The sequence below is a fragment of the Nyctereutes procyonoides genome, unplaced genomic scaffold, assembly GCF_905146905.1.
Source record: "Nyctereutes procyonoides isolate TBG_1078 unplaced genomic scaffold, NYPRO_anot_genome, whole genome shotgun sequence".
Classification (NCBI taxonomy): domain Eukaryota; kingdom Metazoa; phylum Chordata; class Mammalia; order Carnivora; family Canidae; genus Nyctereutes; species Nyctereutes procyonoides.
In genome coordinates this window covers 25,831,893-25,853,644 of record NW_026575140.1, presented here as the reverse complement: position 1 = coordinate 25,853,644, position 21,752 = coordinate 25,831,893, and the positions used below count along the sequence as shown (strand labels likewise).

The window sequence follows — 21,752 nt, the reverse complement described above, 5'->3', positions numbered from 1 at the left end:
GATTGTAACAAGCAGGAGCGATTCTGCAATGACTGCACAGCATTTCATCGAGAGGATTAACAAACTGAAAAAATGTAAAAAGAGTTAAGTGGATGAATAAGTTGTGGTATACAATCCATACAATGGAATATTTTACAGCAATAAACATGAATGGATTATGCAGGCTAAATAAAATAAGATGGATGAGGGACACCTGGATGGCTCAGTGGTTGAGCCTCTGCCTTTGGCTTAGGCTGTGATCCTGGGGTCCTGGGATTGAGTACTGTATCAGGCTCCCTGTAGGGAGCCTGCTTCTCCCTCTTCCTATGTGTTTGCTTCTCTCTCTGTGTCTCTCATGAAGAATAAATCAAATCTTAAAAAAAAAAAAAAGGAAAAAAAATATCAGCTAGAGATATAAGAAAACAGGTACTAAATACACTAATGGGTTGGGACGCCTGGGTGGCTCAGTGGTTGGGCGTTTGCCTTTGGCTCAGGGCATAATTGTGGGGTTCTGGGACTGAGTCCCACACTGGGTTCCTTGCATGGAGCCTGCTTCTCCCTCTGCCTATGTCTCTGCCTCTCTCTGTGTCTCAAATAAATAAATAAATAAATAAATAAATAAATAAATAAATATCTTAAAAAAATACCAATGGGTATCAATATTCAAATAACATAGGTTCGGGCAGCCCTGCTGGCTCAGCGGTTTAGCGCCACCTTCAGCCCAGGGCCTTATCCTGGAGACCTGCAATCGAGTCCCACGTCGGGCTCCCTGCAAGGAGCCTGCTTCTCCCTCTGCCTGTGTGTGTCTCTGCCCCTCTCTCTCTCTGTCTCTCTCATGAATAAATAAATAAAATAGTAAAAAAGTAAGTAACATAGGTTCATTTTTAAGTCTTTTTAGTTTTTTAAAAAAGTTTAAAAAATATATAAAATGTTTAAAATATATGCTTTAAATATATAATATATATGCGTGTGTGTATGCACATGTGCGCGCATGTGTGTAAAACACTGATAAAAATGTGATTTTTTTTTTTGTGGGGAGAGAAGGCAGAGGGAGAGGGAGAGAATCTTAACCAGACTCTGTGCTGAGCATGGAGCCTGATGTGGGGTGCGATCTCACAACCCTGAGATCATGACCTGAGTTAAAAACCAAGAGTAGTGACAACCAACTGAGCCATTCAGGCACTCCAAAACTTGTGCTTTTTATGTGGTTACATAAAAATAGAAATGTGCCTTATGTTTTACAATTTACATGGTTGACTTACCTTCTTCTAAACAGTTTATCACCTCTACAAGTTTTTTTTTTAATTTTTTTTATTAATTTTTATTTATTTATGATAGTCACAGAGAGAGAGAGAGAGAGAGAGAGAGAGAGAGAGGCAGAGACACAGGCAGAGGGAGAAGCAGGCTCCTTGCAGGAAGCCCGACGTGGGACTCAATTGCAGGTCTCCAGGATAAGGCCCTGGGCTGAAGGTGGCGCTAAACCGCTGAGCCAGCAGGGCTGCCCGAACCTATGTTATTTGAATATTGATACCCATTGGTATTTTTTTAAGATATTTATTTATTTATTTATTTATTTGAGACACAGAGAGAGGCAGAGACATAGGCAGAGGGAGAAGCAGGCTCCATGCACCGGGAGCCCGACGTGGGATTCGATCCCGGGTCTCCAGGATCGCGCCCTGGGCCAAAGGCAGGCGCCAAACCGCTGCGCCACCCAGGGATCCCCTCTACAAGTTCTTATACACACACACACACACACACACACACGCACACACACACACCCTATGCTGGAAGCTGGGGGCAGAGGGGATATGCTCTTTTTGTCCTTTGCTCACAGCAAACTTATATCCTTCTAAAACAAAACAAATTCTATCTCTTTGGGTGATTTTTCTAAATTTACTGTACAACTTCTTCCTGCCTCTCTTGGGTCTGCTGTGATGTCAGTCAAGTCACATTTGAAGATACTGGAAATATTAAGAGAAAAGAAGGGGGGGAAAGAGGCACAATTCGTATTTTTTTAGTTTGTGATAATAGGTACCTTTCTATTCAGGGGGTCTATTTCAGGGGATCACCCCAAACCCCCTGAATCTGATGTGATTGATTTACTCCCATGTGAGGTGGTGACCTTCCACCACGTCCCTTTCTTATGCTAGCTGACACATTCATCAGTCTTTTTTAAGTGAAAAAAGGAAGGTAGGTGACTTATGAAAATATAGCAAGAGGTACAGTTTCCTTCAGATAACATTTTTCTTTTCACTTAATAAGGAAATAAAGATATTGAGTTGGTGAGTGGTTCACCTGATTAAAAACACATTCAATCTTTTTACAACAATGCAACTTCTCATTAGGTTTTAAAAATTCAACAAAACTCTTCTAATACTAAATTTTAAATATAATATTAATGGGAAAAATGTTATCAAAGAGATGGAATCAATCCATTTGGCTGTAAAATGAAAGTGGGATCAAAATATTCCTGTTTCTCAGGCGATTATAAAAAATAAAACATGTTTTAAAGTGTGAGGACATATTAATATAAGTTGAGATGATTGTAAGGAAGGCTGATGGGTAGATTTCCTTCAGAATCCCTGCCTGCTTCAGTGAGTCAGAGTGCTGACCCCCAAACCAGAAGTAATAATCTCTTTTTCTTTTGGACTCTTTTAGTGTTTTCCTTGAATTTCCTATGTGGCATTTACACGTTCTACTGTGTTATGATTCTGTATGTATTTTCTCTCTCTTCCTGATTGCAAGTATCTTCTAGGTCAGGTAATATCTGGGGTATCTTGATTCACCAGTCTGTCTTTGTGTCTTGTACAATGCTTTACCCAGTTAGTGGTTACTGGATATGAGAATAGATGTGAGACTGAGCAGCATTCTTCCCCTCAGCTTTGGCAACCACATTTGCTGAGTGTATCCAACAACCCCAGATATTAGGCATGACCATGTAATCCCATGCAAATCAATTCCTACTCCAAGCAAGAGGAATTCTGAATCCTAAACCCAAGTGAGAGTTAGAAGAGACAGATTAAGATAGTTAAATTTTAGAGGTGTTAAGTCATTCACAAGGCTCTACCTTTGACGACAGCCAGAAAGGACATATAGCTACCAAGGACTCATAAAGCAGGGGGCAGCCCTTGGCAGGCATGCTGCAGCATTTTGTGCAAGAAGAAAGTTAAACATCTAGAAAATTGCTAGATCAAGTCAATAGCAAACAAGATCTAATACTTAAAGGCTTTTTGTAAGAAAAAAAATTGCCATTATTTTCCTTTCAAGAAGAAATAGTCTTTTCCAATTTATAAGATAAGGATGTGCTTCTTAGGAGGTAAAGAATTCAAAGATACCAATAGCTCACAGAATCTAACAGGGTACCTGTTTTCTCTTTTTCTTAAATCTTCACACTTTTCCCCTATGAATAATTCTCATTAACATACAAGATATATTACTTCTCTCAATCTTAAAAACAAAATAGTTGGGGTCTGGGTGACTCAGTAGGTTAAGTGTCTGCTTTTGACTCAGGTCAGGATCCCAGGGTTCTGGGATCAAGCCCCGCATGGGGCTCCCTGCTCAGCCTGGAGTCGCTTCTCCTTTTCCCTCTGCCCCTTACCACTTCTCATGCTCTCTCTCTCTCAAATAAATAAATAAAATCTTAAAAAAAAAGCAAACCAAAATACTTTTACCCCACTTTTTGCTAATGTTTCATTTCTCCTCTCTTTTGCCCAAAGCTTCTCAAGAGAGTTGTCTATCTTTGCTATATTATTATTATTACCAATTTTTTAGGTAGGCTGTATGCCCAACATGGGGCTTGAACTCACAACCCTGCGATCAAGAGTCACATGTTCTCTCTGTCTTTCATGAATAAATAAATAAAACCTTAGAAAAAAAGAGTCACATGTCTACTGACTAAACCAGCCAGGCACCCGCCTCACTTCTTTTTTTATCTTTTAAACATTTTATTTAAATTCAATTAATGAACATATAGTGTATTATTAGTTTCAGAGGTAGAGTTCAGTGATTCATCAGTTGCAGATCACACCTAGTGCTCATTACATCACATGCCCTCCTTAATGCACATCACTCAGTTACCCCATTTCCCACCCACCTCCCCTCCAGCAACCCTGTTTGTTAGTTTGTTTCTGATAGTTAAAAATCTTACAGTTTGTCTCCCTCTCTGATATTGTCTTTTTTAAAAAGATTTTATTTATTTATTCATGAAAGACATAGGGAAAGAGAGAGGCAGAGACATAGGCAGGAGAAGCAGGGTCACGGCAGGGAGCTCGACGTGGGACTCCATCCCAGGACCCCAGGATCACAACCTGAGCCGAAGGCAGATGCTCAACCACTGAGCCACTCGGGTGTTCTCTGATTTAGTCTTATTTTATTTTTCCCTCCCTCTATGATCCTCTGTTTTGCTTCTTAAATTTCACACACGAGTCAAATGATCTGATAATTACCTCTCTGATTGACTTATTTTGCTTAGCATAATACCCTCTAGTTCCATCCATATCATTGCAGATGGTAAGATTTCATTTTTTGATGGCTGAGTAATATTCTAGTGTGTGTGTGTGTGTGTGTGTGTGTGTGTGTGTGTATACACCTTCTTTATGCATTCGTCTGTTGATGGACATCTGGGCTCTTTCCATAGTTGGCCATTGCTATAAATAATGGGGTACAGGTGGCTCTTTGGGTCACTACATTTGTATCCTTTGGGCAAATACCTAGTAGTGAAGTTTTTGGGTCATAGGGTGGCTCTATTTTTTAATTTTTTGAGGAATCTCCATACTGTTTTTTTTTTTAAGATTTTATTTATTTATTCATGAGAGACACTTACACACAGAGAGGCACAGAGACACAGGCAGAGGGAGAAGCAGGCTCCATGCAAGGAGCCTGACACGGGACTCGATCCCGGGTCTCCAGGATTACGCTCTGAGCTGAAAGCGGTGCTAAACCCCTGAGCCACCCGGGCTGCCCTCCATACTGTTCTCTAGAGTAGCTGCACCAGCTAGCATTCCTACCAGCAGCATAAGAGGGTTCCCTTTTCTCTGCATCCTCACCAACATTTGTTGCTCCCTGACTTGTTAATTTTAGCCATTCTGACTGGGGTGAGGTGGTTATCTTGTGGTTTTTGATCTGTATTTCCCTGATGTTGAGCATCTTTTCATGTTCTGTTGGCCATTTGTATGTCTTCTTTGGAGAAATGTCTGTTCATGCCTTCTCCCCATTTCTTAACTGGATTATTTGTTTTTTGAGCGTTCAGTTTGACAAGTTATACAAATATAGATCTTGGATACTAACCCTTTATCTGATAAAACATTTACGAATATTTTCTCCATTCTGTTGGTTGTCTTTTGGTTTTATCTGTTTCCTTTGCTGTACAAAAGCTTTTTATATTGGGACGCCTGGGTGGCTCAGAGGTTGAGCATCTGCCTTTGGCTCATGTTATGATCCCAGAGTTCTGGGATTAAGTCCCACATTAGGCTCCATGCAGGTAGCCAGCTTCTCCCTCTGCCTATGTCTCTGCCTCTTTGTGTCTCTCATGAATAATTTTTTTTAAAAAAGCTTTTTATCTTGATGGAGTCCCAACAGTTCATTTTTGCTTTTGTTTCCCTGGCCTTCGGAGATGTGTCTAGCAAGAAGTTCTGCAGCCAAGGTCACAGAGGTGGCTGCCTTGTGTTCTCCTCTTGGATTTTGATGGATTCCTGTCTCACACATAGATCTTCCATCCATTTTGAGTTTATTTTTTGTGTATGGTGTAACAAAATGGTCTAATTTCATTCTCTTACATGTGGCTGTCCAATTTTCCCAACACCATTTGTTGAAGAGACTGTCTTTTTTCCATTGGCTATTCTTTCCTGTTTTGTCAAAGATTAGTTGACTATGGTGTTGAGGGTCCATTTCTGGGTTCTCTGTTCTGCTCCATTGATCTGTGTCTGTTTTTGTGCCAGTACCATACTGTCTTGATGACTGCAACTTTGTAATATAGCTTGAAGTCCAGAATTGTGATGCCACCAGCTTTGGTTTTCTTTTTCAAAAACTTTCCTTTGGTTATATGAGGTCTTTTCTAGTTCCATACAAATTTTGGGATTACAGCTCTGTGAAAAATGTTGATGGTATTTTGACAGGGATTGCATTGAATGTGTAGATTGCTCTGGGTAGCATAGACATTTTAACAATATTTGTTCTTCCAATTCAGGAGCATGGAATGTTTTCCCATTTCTTTGTGTCTTACTCAATTTCTTTCTTTCTTTAATTATCTTTTTAAGATTTTATTTTTATTTATTAATGAGAGAGAGAGAGAGGCAGAGACACAGGCAGAGGGAGAAGCAAGCTCCATGTGGGGAGCCTGATATGGGACTCGATCCTGTGTCTTCAAGATCACACTCTGGGCTGAAGGTGGCGCTAAACCGCTGAGCCACCCGGGCTGCCCTCTTTTTTTTCTTTTTTAAAGGTTTTATTTATTTACTCATGAGAGACACACAGAGAGACAGGCAGAGACACAGGCAGAGGGAGAAGCAGGCTCCATGCAGGGAGCACGACATGGGACTTGATCCAGGGTCTCCAGGATCACACCCTGGACTGAAGGCGGCGCTAAACCGCTGAGCCATCCAGACTGCCCCCTCAATTTCTTTCATAAGTGTTCTACAGTTTTCAGAGTACAGATCCTTTACCTTTTTGGTTAGGTTTATTCCTAGTTATCTTACGGGTTTTGGTGCAATTGTAAATGGGATGGATTCCTTGATTTCTCCTTCTTCTGTCTCATTTTTAGTGTAGAGAAATGCCACTGACTCCTGTGCATCCCCACATTCTTTCTTAAGGACACTCTGAATCAGGTTCCTGCCCTGTCATTCTACCGAAACTGCTCTGAAGGTCACCAAAGAACTGCTTGTTGCTAAATTCAGTGGACAATCTCTGTCTTCATCTCATGGGATCAATCAGCAGCATTTGAAACACTGGATCATTCCTTCTTTCTTTAAATACTTTACTCACAGGACTTAACAGATACACAGTCTCCTGGTTTTCCTCCTAGTCCAGGCAAGGCCTTGGCAGTTTCCTTTACTGCAAGGAGTTAACTACTCCTTGCTTCTTAATGTTGGGGGCCCCGGGGCTCAGTTCAGAGACCTCCTCTCTTGCTGTAATCACCCCTGTGGTGATTTCACCCCATTTCATGACTTTAAATTTCATCTCTGCACCAAAGGTGATCAACTAATGCCTTTGGTGTAGACCCTTCTCCCAAATTCCAGGTCTATTACATCTAACATTTACTTGACATCCTTACTTCACATTCTTATATATATCCTAGATTTAGTTTGTCCAAAACGAGTCGATTATTTTCTCCTTAATTCTACTCTACCCATAGTCCTCCCCATCTCAATGAATGGCAACATCATCCTACTACTCACAGTTGCAGTCCTCCTTGACCTCTGTCTCTTCTTTTTCATTTTCAAATCCACTCTCAAATTCTGTTGGCTCCTCCTTCAACATATATCCAGTATCCAACCACTTCTTCTTACCTTCATTGCTGCCACCTTGGTTCGAGCCCCGGCATCTCCTACCTAAACCATTCCTCTCCACTGGATCATTGTGCCTTTTGCGTAACTAGTTTCCATGCTCCTCCTCTTGTTCCCCTCCTATTTTCCACCTAGCTGAGTGATCCTTTCAAAACATATGGGATCAGGTCACTCTTCTGTTCAGAACTCTCCAGCAGCTCCCACCTTAGAGTCAAAACCCATAGATATCACCTTCTACTTTTCTAACACTCATTCGACTTTGGCCATACTGGTCCTTCCTTCCAGGCCTATTCCTGACTCAGAACCTTCTGTTCCCTCTGTTCTGAATGTTCTCCCTCTGATACCCTCTTGGGTCACTTCTTTACTCCCTTCAAGTCCTTCTTCAAATGTTACTTGCTCAGTCAGGTCTTCTCTGACCACTCTACTTAAAATGGAAACACCCATCTCCAGGATTATTCCCCTTTTTGGATTAGTTTTAATCTAGAGCACTTATCGTCTTTTTTTTTTTTAAGATTTTATTTATTTATTCATGAGAGACACACACAGAGAGAGGCAGACAAAGGCAGAAGGAGAAGCAGGCTCCATGCAGGGAGCCTGATATGGGACTCGATCCTGTGTCTTCAGGATCACACTCTGGGCCGAAGGCAGGCGTCAAACCGCTGAGCCACCCAGGCATCCCTTAATACACTATATAATTGAAATATATATATATAGTGTACAATTTATTTACTTATTTAACTTATGGTCTGTCTCCCCACTGTAGGATGTAAGCTCCACAAGGGCAGGAATTTTTTCCTTTTGTTTTGCCACTGTTACACCACTGTACCTTGTCAGTGCTCAATAAATACTTGTTGAAGAGTCATGTACTATTCTAGGTACTGGAATTTTAGCAGCAAACAAGGCAATCCAGGTCTCAGACCTTAAAGGATTTACATTCTCTTGGAGGGGGATAGTGCGGGGAGAAGGGAAGGCTATAAATAAGTAAACAAGCAAATGAAATTATTTCAGATTTTGATTAAGTGCAATGAAAGAACTAAATAATAATAATAACCAATAAAAGAATGATGGAGAAAGGAAGGTGACTTAGGAGAGGTCAGGAGGGCACACTCACTTATTAGAATGTAAGCCCCATGAGTATTTGGACCTTGCCTATCTTGTTTAGAGTGGTGATAGGATTTTCTAGGGTGGGGGTACAGCTTCTCAATTTCCAACCTATTGAGAAATAGGGCCTAGGAGATGGAGAAGTAGAGATTTTTAAAAATCATCTTTATCAGGGACCACAGGTGGCTCAGTTGGTTAAGCATCAGATGCTTGACTTCAGTTTTCAGGTTGATCTTAGGGTGGTTGAGTTTAAGCCCCACATTAAAAATAAATCATTATTACTAATCAAATAAGGTAAAACTTTATCCCTAAATAAGAAACACTAATGTTAAACGAGTTGGTGGTACAGTTGGACAACCACAGGCTTCTCCAGAGGGACAGACTGTCCCAGGTTGCTTATTTCCTCAAGGAGAGTAGACCACAATTTCTACTTCTTGTAGACACACAAGTAGTAGGGTATCAAAGAAAAGCCCTGTGGCACTGAGTCTAGTATGCACAGTTCCTACTCTAAATTCAACAAGTAGCTAATTTCTCTCTTCCTGTCCTGGGAAGAGTGAGTTAAGATGATAGCATGCAGCTAGATGTGGCATTCAAATTCTGTCTTCCGTGGAAACCTAAGGAAGAAGATGTGTGTTCCCAGCTAGCATGCTGTGGCAGCAGGAATACTCATCCCTGCTGAGAGAGGGAGGTGGATTTAGGACTCCAGCTGCTGCCCTCTGGATTTACCAGTGTTTTTAAGAGGCCACCTGCCCTGGGCTGATCCGACCTGCAGGGTGCAATGCTAATTTAGGCTCCTTCCTGCAAGAGGTGGGGTTTTTCCAATGGGCAAGTTAGACCCATAGGTGGTGGTGGAAAACTTTCTCAGAACTGCTCTGCAGAGTAAGACTCTTTGTAGTCAATGCTACTTCCTCTCTCCTCCCCTTTCCTTGGTAGCTGACCTGGATGCAGTCTGAAAGCTCTCCTCCTCAGGTTCTCCTTTATCCCCATACTTCACATGCAACTCCCCAAATAAATCTCTTACGCATCTAATTCTATCTGCATGTCTGCTTCTCGGAGGGCGCACATAAACACGCATGTTGTATGCTCAGCACCTAGAACAGGGCCTAAGATGCAAGATGCTCGATAAATATTTGTTAAATGAATTAATGCAAGAATGAAGAGATGCCACTTGAGCTAAGACCTGAAGCATGAGGAGGAACCAGCCACCCAAAAAAGCCAAGGGAAGAGTTTTTCAAGCAAACGAGATGCCAAGTACGAAGGCCTCTAGAAAAGAAAGAGCTTGTCTTATTGAAGAGCAAAAGCCAGTGGGATTGAAGCCCAGGAGGAGAGCAGTGTGGTAGATGAGGCAAGAGAAGCAGAGGTGGCCAAATGCCATAGGGTCTTACAGGTCATGATAAGAGTTTGTGGTTGTATGGAAGACAATACAGGGAAAGTGGGGATCCCTGGGTGGCGCAGCGGTTTGGCGCCTGCCTTTGGCCCAGGGCACGATCCTGGAGACCCGGGATTGAATCCCACGTCGGGCTCCTGGTGCATGGGGCCTGCTTCTCCCTCTGCCTGTGTCTCTGCCTCTCTCTCTCTCTCTCTGTGACTATCATAAATAAATAAAAAAATAAATAAAAAAAATACAGGGAAAGTGTTTCAAAAGTGCTCAATTGTGCTGGATGCTGCTGAGAAGGCCAATAAGTACTGGACACAGAAATGGAACTGGTCTTGGCTTAATGGAGGTCATTGGTGACTCTGACAAGAGAATTTTCTCAGAATGGTATAGGAGTAAGGGAGGGAGTGGGAATAATAAAAGATACCTCTTTTGAGATGTTTTGTTGTCATGGAGGCAAAGAAAGAAGGCATAGGTCGAGGGAGATGTAGAATCAAGGTAGGTTGTTTTTTTAAATTTATTTTTGAGAGAGAATGTGAGTGGTAGGGAACAGTCAAGGGAGAGAGAGAGAAAAAAAAATCCCAAGCAGGCTCTAGCAACCTGAAGAGGTACTCAATCTCATGACCCCGAGATCATGACCTGAGCTGAAACCAAGAGTAGGTCGCTTAGCCACTGAGCCACCTAGGTGCCCCTAAGTTGTTTTTTTTTTTTTTTAAGTTCGCCTTCCTAGAGCAGATAATGTGTCCAGCAGTGAGGGAGAAAATGATGGTTCAGAATAAAGGGAATATATCCTGAAGTCCTTAAGAAGGGGGGAGGGGGAGGAATCCAGAGTCTGGGTGAAGGGGTTGGTCTTTGATAGCGGTAGAGAAAACAGAATACATTTACAGATGGAGGTAGTGTTGCAGATCCAAAAGGAGATCACCTAAGAGTAGATCTAGCTTTGTAGATCATTAGGAAGATATGTTTTGGTCGAGTGAATTCTCTATGTTCTGGCACTTGAATAAAAGCTATACTAAAAGACTTGAAGTTCTAGAAAAATAAAATAAAAACCCCACACAACTCCTCCCCCCCTTAAAATATAACAAAGTCTGCCCATAGTATACCTTTATTTTATGTTCCAGTACGTCTTATGGTCTCTCCTTTTTCTGTTACTAGCATTAAAAAGTATTTTTTTGTGGGGCATCTGGGTGGATCAGTTGGTTAAGTATTTGACTCTTGATCTTAGTTTAGGTCTTGATCTCAAGGGTTGTGAGTTCAAGCCTCGCATGGTGCTCCATGCTGGGTGTGGAGCCTACTTACAAAAAAAAAAAAAAAAAGTATTTTTGCTTACTGCCAGGTAATTCTAAGCTAATTTGTCTTGGGCTCTAATGCTTGGTAGTTCCCAAGGGCAGCTGACATTATTTTGCAGTCCAAAGGGGCTGATGGAATGCTCAAATGAAAGACATTCAACAGAACAAGGAAAATAATATGGGCTAAGTACCATGAACGTCTCTGAGACACTGTTATTTATGCTACAATGGGAAAGCTTTCCCTAAGGGACGTGGTAGGACTCCAGTACTTAGTTTATTTTTTTTTACTTTTTTTCCAGTACTTAGTTTAAAACACAAATATAAAAAGCACAAAAACTGTATTCATCCTGTAAATCACCCTGGGAGTAGAGTAGTATGTGACCAAAGAAATTTCATTTCTAATTTTTGTGATTCTACAAAATTATGTTATATTGGAGGGAAGTATCACAGAGCTAAAGAGAAAGGGAGTAGAGTTCTCTTATAAATGGTAAAAACATACATATTGTGTCCTTCTAACACACAGAGATATTTGAGTGACAGGGAAAGCATTCAGGGAAGCAAGATTCCTAATCATTTTCCTGTTGGACTTGGGGTAGGCCATTTAACCCTAAAAGTTTTACTTTCTCCAACCACAAAATGGGAAGGATATTCCTTTTTTTTTTTTTTTTGGAAGGATATTCCTTATTTCAATATTGTTATGGACTGAATACTTGTATCCCTTTAAAATTCATGTGTTGAAACCCTACCCCTACTCCCTGAAAGTGATATTACAGTTGACCCTAGAACAATTTAGGGATTAGGGGGCACCAGCTACCACCCCCAGTCTAAAATTCACATATAAGCTTTGACTCTCCAAAACTTAACTATTAATAAAATAGCCTGCTATTGGCCAGGAGCCTTCCCAATAACATAAACAGTTTATTAACTTAATTTTGCATGTTTTGTGTATTTTATTATATATATTATTTATTTATTTATTTATTTATTTTTTTAATTCATGACAGAGAGAGAGAGAGAGGCAGAGACACAGGCAGAGGAAGAAGCAGGCTCCATGCAGGGAGCCCGACGTGGGACTTGATCCCAGGTCTCCAGGATCACGCCCTGGGCTGAAAGCGGCGCTAAACTGCTGAGCCACCCGGGCTGCCCTTTATTATTTTTTTAAAAGATTTTATTTATTTATTCATGAGAGACACACAGAGAGGTAGAGACATAGGCAGAGGGAGAAGCAGGCTCCCTACGGGGAGTCCCCTGATGTGGGACTCAATCCCAGGGACCCTGGGATCATGACCTGAGCCAAAGGCAGATGCTCAACCCCTAAGCCACCCAGGTGGCCCTGTATTATCTTTTTAAAAGATTTATTTTAGAGAGAGAAAGAGAGAGAGTATATGCACACAGGCGAGGAGAGGTAGAGGGAAAGGGAGACCGAATTCTTAACCAGACCCCTAGCTGAGCATAGAACCCAACCTGTGGTTCCATCCCAGGACCCTGAGATCATGACCTGAGCCAAAATCAAGAGCTGGACACTCAATTGACTGAGCCACCCAAATGTCCCTACTGTATTCCTACAAGAAAGTGAATTAGAGAAAAGAGATTATTAAGAAAATCATAAGGAAGGGAAAATATACTTAAGAGTGCTTTCATTGAAAAAATTTCCATATAAGTGGACTTGTATACAGTTTGAACCCCTGTTGTTCCAGCGGCAGCTGAACTTCCGGGAGGATTAGATAAGGTCATAAAGGTGAAGTATTCACGAATGAGATTAGTGCCCTATAAGGGCACTATAAGAGTTACTGGAGAGTTGTTTCCTCTTTCTGCTCAGTCACATGAGGGCACAGCAAGAAGTCAGCAGTCTGCAACCTGGCAGAGGGTACGCACCAGACATGGCCATGTGGGCACCCTGACTTTGGATTTCCAGCCTCCAGAACTGAGAAATACATTTTTAAACTTTTTTTTTTTTATATATTTTTTTTAATTTTTATTTATTTATGATAGTCACAGCGAGAGAGAGAGAGGCAGAGACACAGGCAGAGGGAGAAGCAGGCTCCATGCATCGGGAGCCCGATGTGGGACTCGATCCCGGGTCTCCAGGATCGCGCCCTGGGCCAAAGGCAGGCGCCAAACCGCTGCGCCACCCAGGGATCCCGAGAAATACATTTTTAAAAAAAGATTTTATTTAGGGATAATAATAAAAGATAATACAGGGCCACCTGGGTGGCTTAGGGGTTGAGCATCTGCCTTTGGCTCAGGTCATGATCCCAGGGTCCCTGGGATTGAGTCCCACATCAGGGGACTCCCCGTAGGGAGCCTGCTTCTCCCTCTGCCTATGTCTCTACCTCTCTGTGTGTCTCTCATGAATAAATAAATAAAATCTTTTAAAAAAATAATAAAGGGCAGCCCGGGTGGCTCAGCAGTTTAGCGCCGCTTTCAGCCCAGGGCGTGATCCTGGAGACCTGGGATCAAGTCCCACGTCGGGCTCCCTGCATGGAGCCTGCTTCTTCCTCTGCCTGTGTCTCTGCCTCTCTCTCTCTCTCTGTCATGAATTAAAAAAATAAATAAATAAATAAATAATATATATAATAAAATACACAAAACATGCAAAATTAAGTTAATAAACTGTTTATGTTATTGGGAAGGCTCCTGGCCAATAGCAGGCTATTTTATTAATAGTTAAGTTTTGGAGAGTCAAAGCTTATATGTGAATTTTAGACTGGGGGTGGTAGCTGGTTCGACCCCCACTGGGTGTAAAGATTACTTAAAAATTAAAAAAAAATAAATATTTATTTATTTGACAGAGAGAGAGAGAGAGAGCACTGAGCAGAGGGAAGAGGCAGAAGCAGACTCCCTGCTGAGCAGGGGGCCTGACATAACATGGAGCTCTATCCCAGGACCTGGGCATTATGCCTTGAGTTTAAGGCAGATGCTTGACCGACTGAGCCATGCAGGCGCCCCTAAAGATAAAATTTTAGAGGAAAAAAAAAAGTTAAACCATATAACCATATAACCCAGCAAGTCTCATTCTAGAATATACCCTAAAGAAATTAAAACATGTCTACACAAAAAACTTGTACGTGAATGTTTATAGCAGCATCATTCATAATAGCCCAAAGGTGCAAACAACTCAAATATCCATTAACTGATAACTGGATAAGCAAAATGTGATAAATCCATACAGTGAATGTTATTTGGCATTAGAGCAGTACTGATATATGCTACAACACGGATAAAACTGGAAAGCATATGCTAAATGAAAGCAGCTAGATACAAAAGGTCACATAGTGTAGGATTCCATTGATGTGAAATGTCAAAATAAGAAAATTCATAGACAGAAGACAGATTGCTGGTTGCCCATAGAAAGAAGGGAGAACAAGAAGTGACTGCTAATAGGTATGTAGTCTTTTTGGGTTGTGATGGTCACACAACTGTGAATATTTGTATACTTTAAATGAGTGAATTGTATAGTATGAGAATTATATTACAATAAGTATGTTTTAAAAAAGAAGTGAGAAGTGAATATATTAACATCAATGTCACCAAGAGTCCAAATTCTGTGTTATACAGAATTCCTTTCCTGGAGAGCAGATAATATGCAAAGCCAGCAGTGGTCTCATTTTACTCACAAATTCCTTGCATATCTAGCTGTCAGGTTACTATTCTAAGCAAGTACCAAAGGAGGGGGGGAAGAAATTCTTTTAATTCTGGAATACAGTCTTTAAGATTTTGGTTTAGTAAACCATCCAATACAGTATATTCTTCAGTATGTGGCGAAATCTGGGATTTCATGATACTGCTTTGTTGACTGCTCAATTTAGATTTCTGTATGACAAAATATTTGTATTCTAGGACACCTGGGTGGCTCAGTGGTTGAGCGCTTGCCTTCGGACCAGGGTGTGATCCTGGAGTCCTGGGATAGAGTCCCACAGCAAGCCACTCCCTGTATGGAGTCTGCTTCTCTCTCTGCCTGTGTCTCTGCCTCTCTCTCTGTGTGTCTCTCATGAATGGATGAATAAAATCTTAAAAAAAAAAAAATTGTATTCTTCAGAGAACAGATTGGTGATCGCTAGAGTAGAGAAGAGGTGGGCCAAATGGCTAAGGTGGTTAAAAGGTATAAAAGTTCTGGGGGGATCCCTGGGTGGCGCAGCGGTTTGGCACCTGCCTTTGGCCCAGGGCGCGATCCTGGAGACCCGGGATCGAATCCCACGTTGGGCTCCCGGTGCATGGAGCCTGCTTCTCCCTCTGCCTATGTCTCTGCCTCTCTCTCTCTCTCTGTGACTATCATAAATTTAAAAAAAAAAAAAAGTTCTGGGGATGTAATGTCACTATGGGGACTACAGTTAAATCTATAATTCTCTATTGGGCAGCCCCGGTGGCGCAGCGGTTTAGCGCTGCCTGCAGCCCAGGCATGATCCTGGAGACCCGGGATCGAGTCCCATGTCGGGCTCCCTGCATGGAGCCTGCTTCGCCCTCTGCCTGTGTCTCTGCCTCTCTCTCTCTCTTGCTGTGTCACACATGAGTAAATAAATAAAATCTTAAATATAATTCTCTATTATAGATTTGGTGTATATATATATATACGATACTGCATTGTATACTGTACTGAAAATTGCTAAGACAATAACTCTTAAAAGTTCTCATCACAAGAAAAAATAAGGTAACTATATGTGACAACAGATGTTAACTAAATAATTTTGGTAATAATTTTGCAATATATACATATAGCAAATTATTATGTTGAAATGCAAATCGAAACTACAACGAGATAATCATCTCACACCTGTCAGAATGGCTAAAATCTACAACACAGAGAAACAACAGGTGTTGGTGAGGGTGCGGAGAAGGGGAAAAACCCTTTTCCACTGTTGGTGGGAATGCAAACTGGAGCAGCCACTGGAAAATAGCATGGAGATTCCTCAAAAAAGTTAAAAATAGAACTACCCTATGTTCCACCAGTTGCACTACTAGGTATTTACCAAAAGAATACAAAAATTTTAAGTCAAAGGGATACATGATGTTTTTTTAGCAGCATTATCTACAACAGCCAAATTATGGAAACAGTCCAAGGCTTCATCAAATGATGAATGGATATGGAGGTGGGAATAATAGCCATAAAAAAGAATGGTATCGGGATCCCTGGGTGGCGCAGCGGTTTGGCGCCTGCCTTTGGCCCAGGGCGCGATCCTGGAGACCCGGGATCGAATCCCACGTCAGGCTCCCGGTGCATGGAGCCTGCTTCTCCCTCTGCCTGTGTCTCTGCCTCTCTCTCTCTCTCTCTCTCTCTGTGACTATCATAAATAAATAAAGAAAAAATATTAAAAAAAAAAGAATGGTATCTTGCTATTTGCAACAACATGGATGGAGCTAGAGTATTAAGCAAAATAAGGGCGGCAGAGAAACAAATACCACACAATTCCACTTATATGTGGAATTTAAGAAACAAAACAGATGAGCAAGGAAGAGAGAGAAAAAGGCAAACCCAGAACGAGACTCTTAACTATGGAAAACAACCTGATGGTTATCAGAGGAGAGGTGGGGTGGGGGGAATGGGTGAAATAGGTGATGGGGATGAAGGAGTGCACGTGTGTGTGTGATGAGACTGGGTGTTACATGAAGTATTGAATCACTATATGGTACACCCCAAACTAATATTACACTGTATATTAAGTAATCGGAATTTATTAACGTATTTATTTTTTATTAACTGGAATTTAAGTAAAAACTTAAGAAACCCTCTCCAAACCCCACAAATCATTACGTTGTACATCTAAAACGGATAGGATGCTATATGTCAATTATATCCCCATTGTATTCTTGAGCAGGGAAGGATGTTTTTTTCCACCGACTCCAAGAGTCTTTCTTGCATACGTGCAGGCACTTCAAAACCTTCCAGGTCTCTCAATCATTTATACTTTCATGTTTACCACCATTCTGGAACACGTTAAAAAAAAACAAACAAACAACCCAAACACTAAAGCAGAAACTCTCTAAAAGGTGAAAGTGGAATAAAATGAAGTTGTACTTGTTTTAGAGTTTTCTTCCGAACGGGCTTTCTCCGCGGGGGTGGAAGAGGGTCCAAAGGGTTTTCAGGATGTGAGCGGTCAACGCGTCAGAGAACGCGGGCCCCGGAGAGAAGACGTCTTCTTCCCCCTTCCTTTACTCGGTCTGCATGGTGGAGCCGCTGAACAGCCAGCGCCTGGGAACAAGGGAGGCGCCGCGGGGTCGCAGCGCAGGCCGGCGGCCCCTCCTCGCCCAGCTTCCCGCCCGCCCCGCGCTCCCCGGAGCCTACCTGGCCCCGCCCGCCGCGCCCGCCGCCCCGAGCCGTCGCCATGGCACCGCGCTGCCCCGCCCCCCGCGCGCCGTCGGCCGCCCGCCCTCCCTCCCGCAGCCCCGCTCGCCCCTCCCCCGCCCGGCGCGGCTGCGGGGGAGGGGGTGGGGCGGGGGCGGGGGCGGGAGGAGACGCAGGCGAGAGGAAATCGGCGGCGCGACGCCCGCGGCCCATTGGCTGCCTCGTCCTGGGGCCAGGAGCCCCGCCTCTCTGGCGGGGTCACGTGATCCCTTTCAAAGATGGCCGCCCTGTTGTTTTGATGAATAATACTTGGTGGGGCGAGGGGGTAAGAGTAGGGGTGGAGGGGTAGGAGGATTTACTCTTCCATCCAGAGCATCGAGAGTCCCGTCCTCCCCCTCCCCCCCTGCCCGAGCTCCGGCGTGGAGGCGGGGCGTGGCCGGCCTGCTTTGGGAGGGGAGGGGCTTCCCTCTTCAGTGCTAGGCTCTGCCTCGGCGGCTCTGGGGTCGCCTTACCTCGGGGCATCCACTCTGCAGTCGCACAGTTCCCGCCTGGGGCAAAGGGTGGGAAGGAGAGCAGGATCTGCTGGAGGAAGCTCACCTGCCGTGCCACCACCACGAAGACAGAGCAGGCTCAGGGCACGAGACGAGCTGGAGACCCGAGTCCCTGGTCTGGGTAACCTGGGAAGCAGAGGGCAATAGTGGCGCCTTAAGATAACCCTGTAGCAGCAGCAGTGGCGGCCAAAGGAGGCTGCTCGGGGCACAAGCAGCTGTAGGAGTCTCTGGGGCGATTGGAGTGACCGACGCCAAGGCGGTTCAGTGCCTCTCGTGTTCTTATTTTTTAACCTCTGACTATGCAATTCTGAAACCTCCCCCATTCGGGGGACCAGACAGCCCGGTAGACACCTTCCACTGTCCTCCCGCCCTGGTCTCAAGAACAGAAGATCTCTCCCTAACGCCTTTCACCATTAAGAGGAAAGCGATGGAGGAGCTGAGCGCTGATGAGGTGAGGAGGTTGGGGGACACCCTGGGAGATTAGTTGGCAACTCTTTGGCGCTTTGGACAGGGATGGTATTGCGCCAGTGGTGCCTGGCCTTTGGGCTTGGGGAAGCAATGGAGATGACATTTTCCGGGAATAAAACGAGTCTCGGAGAGGGTCTTCAGTTGTCTTCCCCTGTACTACCTTGCCATCTGGCTTCGTTCTGAGCTCCATTTGCTGCTTTTCAAGTCTTTCAGGGTCTGAAAAAGAGAACATATTGAGGCGTTCATTCTTTTCCTCATGGTGTTTAGGGCAAGAAGGGCTAGATTTACATCAAGTTAGGTGTGTGTGTGTGCGCGCGCGTGCACGCGCGCCTTACTGCAGAGATTTAAAGAATAATTTGGGGTGGAATTTGAATGTATAGGTGTGTGTTTTTAAAGGGAGCATTTGAAATCCCAAGTATGTGTGGCTGTTGCATTGTACAAGTTGGTTAAACATACGTTTGTGTCGGGGGTGGCCTACAGACGGATTCTGTGATATTTAAAATATATATCTTCTCAAAAGCTTAGTGAATTCCAGTTAAATTCTGTAATTTAACAGATACTAATGACCCCGGGCATACCTCTCTTTCATTCTGCCTTTTTTCTGGATTTGGCCCTTTCAAACTTGTCTTTTGCTGTAGCAGACACTGAACAGGAAACAAATGGAAGCAAATGACTTTGTAAACTCCCCCTGGTATCATTTCTGAAAGGAGTTTTACAGATCTCTTTCTTGATATTTTAAGGATTATTTAATAAGGTTGTCATAAAAACAATGGCAATTAGGGTACAAGGAATTTTCTGTGATTTACTCACTTTTGCCTTCCTTTTTACAAATTAGGAGCCTCCCTTTCAGGACCCCTGCTTGTCTCCCTCTCTTCACTCTACCTCCTAATTTATTTCGCTAGTTCATATAAAACTTCCCTACAGTATTGTGAAAGTAGTCATCCATCAGATTGGCTCAACTATAAAACTTACATACTTCAGTTTTAGTGAGAGGAGTCAATATATTTACTTAGGGACTACAATTCTCCAGGAATGGGGCTTGCAAGTGGTGAGTTCAGATGTCAGGTAGAAAAGGAAACAATTTTGTGGGTCGTGATGCTTGGCTGTTTGGAAAGTCAGGATTGCTCATACTGTGTTATTTCGTTTTCTCAAATACATCAGGACTGTAATTTAACTAAAATTAGAAGAATATTAAACGGTTTCTTTGATTCAAGTAGGAACTTCCAAGAGGTCCCCTTAAAGGCACTTTGTTTTAGGTAATTTAAAAATCTGCCCTCCCTCTCTTTAATATTAATTCTAATGGGTAAATTAAGGCAAAGAGTTCATGTTTTTTAGTAGTCATTTGCTTCCAGAAGTTACTTTTTTTCTTAACATTCTCTAAGTCACTCCTGGTTTAGAGGTTTCTACATACTTGAGATTTCACCAAGAAATTGTTGTCAAATCAGTAAAGCATAGGGACCAGTTAAAGATACTGCCTAATCTACACTGTGGCACTTCACATTAACCAATCATTGAGGATGTTGTAACTTTTTTGTGACTGTATAGGAACAAATGTAATCATTGTGGAAGAGATCAGGAAAACATTTTTCAAGGTCAACAGAATATTGAAATAAATGTGAAAAATTAAATTCACTAATATTAGATCACCATAAGATTCTGTTTGACAATTACGTGGCTTGAATGAAGAGGAACAGTCCAATAACTGGTAATTCACTCTCAGCAGAACCTAGAACACATTAAGTGTATTATTGTTTTTTAATCCGTTTCCTTAATTCTGGGATTAAGTGCGCAGTTCTCAACAAAGACGTTTCCAGAGCTTTTGCCTTTGTATTGTTACTCACTTGGTGGAAACTGTGTCACAGGTATGGTAGGTGACATTTGGTTAGAAAATAAGACTTTTATATGGCTGAAAATTCAAACCTACATCTCAGGGTGAAAACAGGTAAGAGTAATCTTTCAGTCTGAATTAGGCAATTAGGTAAGGCAGAGTTTTATATTTGAACAAAACGGGGTTGTCTGGGTGGCTCAGTGGTTGAGCATCTGCCTTTGGCTCAGGTCGTGATCCAGGAGTCTTGGGATCAAGTCCTGCATCAGGCTCCTGGCGGGGAGCCTGCCTCTCCCTCTGCCTATGTCTCTGCTTCTCTCTCTCTCTGTGTGTCTTTCATGAATAAATAAAATCTTTTTTAACAAAATGAAAACTTCTGAGAATACAGTCCCTACGAAATAGAGATTGGTATATTAGAGCTTCAGAAGATTTTTCATTATGGGTCCCTCTCATAGATCACTTGAAGTTCTTAGTTGTCTTCTCTTGTGGTAAGTAGAGTAGTTCTTTACGTTTCTTGTGTTTTTTTATTTATGTAGCACGTTACAGTGAGTTCATGGCTCTATGGAGCAGGTCCATGACTAAGTTCATTTTCTTCAAGAACCTACGTTCCAAGGCTTCATTATGTACATTACATTCATGTAATGTAGCCTACTCATATGTTGTTCTTCATATACCAAAATGATGCTATCAGTTGGGCAGGACAGGTTTTTTAAACTTTATCAAGTGTGGTGATGAAATTGCATTGAAATGATTTGCTTTTTCTTCTTTTCTTTCTTTCTTTCTTTCTTTTTTTTTTTTGGCTTAGTCTTCTTTATGACCTAGTTCATCTTCAAGATGGCTGGCTAGGATAGTGAGGGTGTGGTCAAGGTTTTAGAAGAGTGGTAAGTCTTTTTTCCCAAATGCAGAAAATGTGACCTTGTACTTTTTAACAGTGTTCTTTAAGTGGAAAGGGACCGATATTTGTTAACAGCCTTAAAAGCCTGCTCAGTGCCAGGCACTTTATAACCATTGTCTCATTAAATACAGCAGTGCAATCAAGCAGGTCCTTAAATTTTCCTTGTTTTATAGATGAGGCAGCTGAGATTTAGGTTAACTGACTTGTCTGTAGTGATCTGGCTTAGAAGTAGCAGAGATAGAATTCAAACCCAAGGTGCCTGATCTAGAAAAACTTTCTACTCTATTTTATTGCTTAACAACTGACAGTAAATTCACTGCAGCTTCCATATACATATCCTACTAACATGCTTGATCTACATAGTTTTTTTGTACAAGTGTTGTTTTTCATAATGCATTCATGGTATGACAGAGTTTATGGTCTTTTTGGTACTAACTCTTCATCAGGCCCCTCCAAAATTGTTCACTCAACAGACATTTTTTTTTAAAGA

At 42.3% G+C, this 21,752-nt stretch overlaps 1 protein-coding gene across 3 annotated transcripts in view; it reads left to right on the top strand.

The window, feature by feature from the left end:
• The first annotated feature begins 17,821 nt into the window (after positions 1-17,821).
• Positions 17,822-21,752, top strand: part of UBE4B (ubiquitination factor E4B) — a 124,667-nt gene continuing 120,736 nt past the window's right edge. For 2 of the 3 annotated variants that reach the window (XM_055305178.1, XM_055305179.1), the window contains exon 1: positions 17,826-18,525. In XM_055305178.1, the coding sequence (XP_055161153.1) occupies positions 18,502-18,525 (24 nt within the window). In that variant the 5' untranslated portion in view covers positions 17,826-18,501. Of the gene's footprint in view, positions 18,526-21,752 lie in introns of all 3 variants that reach the window. The other variant, XM_055305180.1, reaches the window with a different exon arrangement.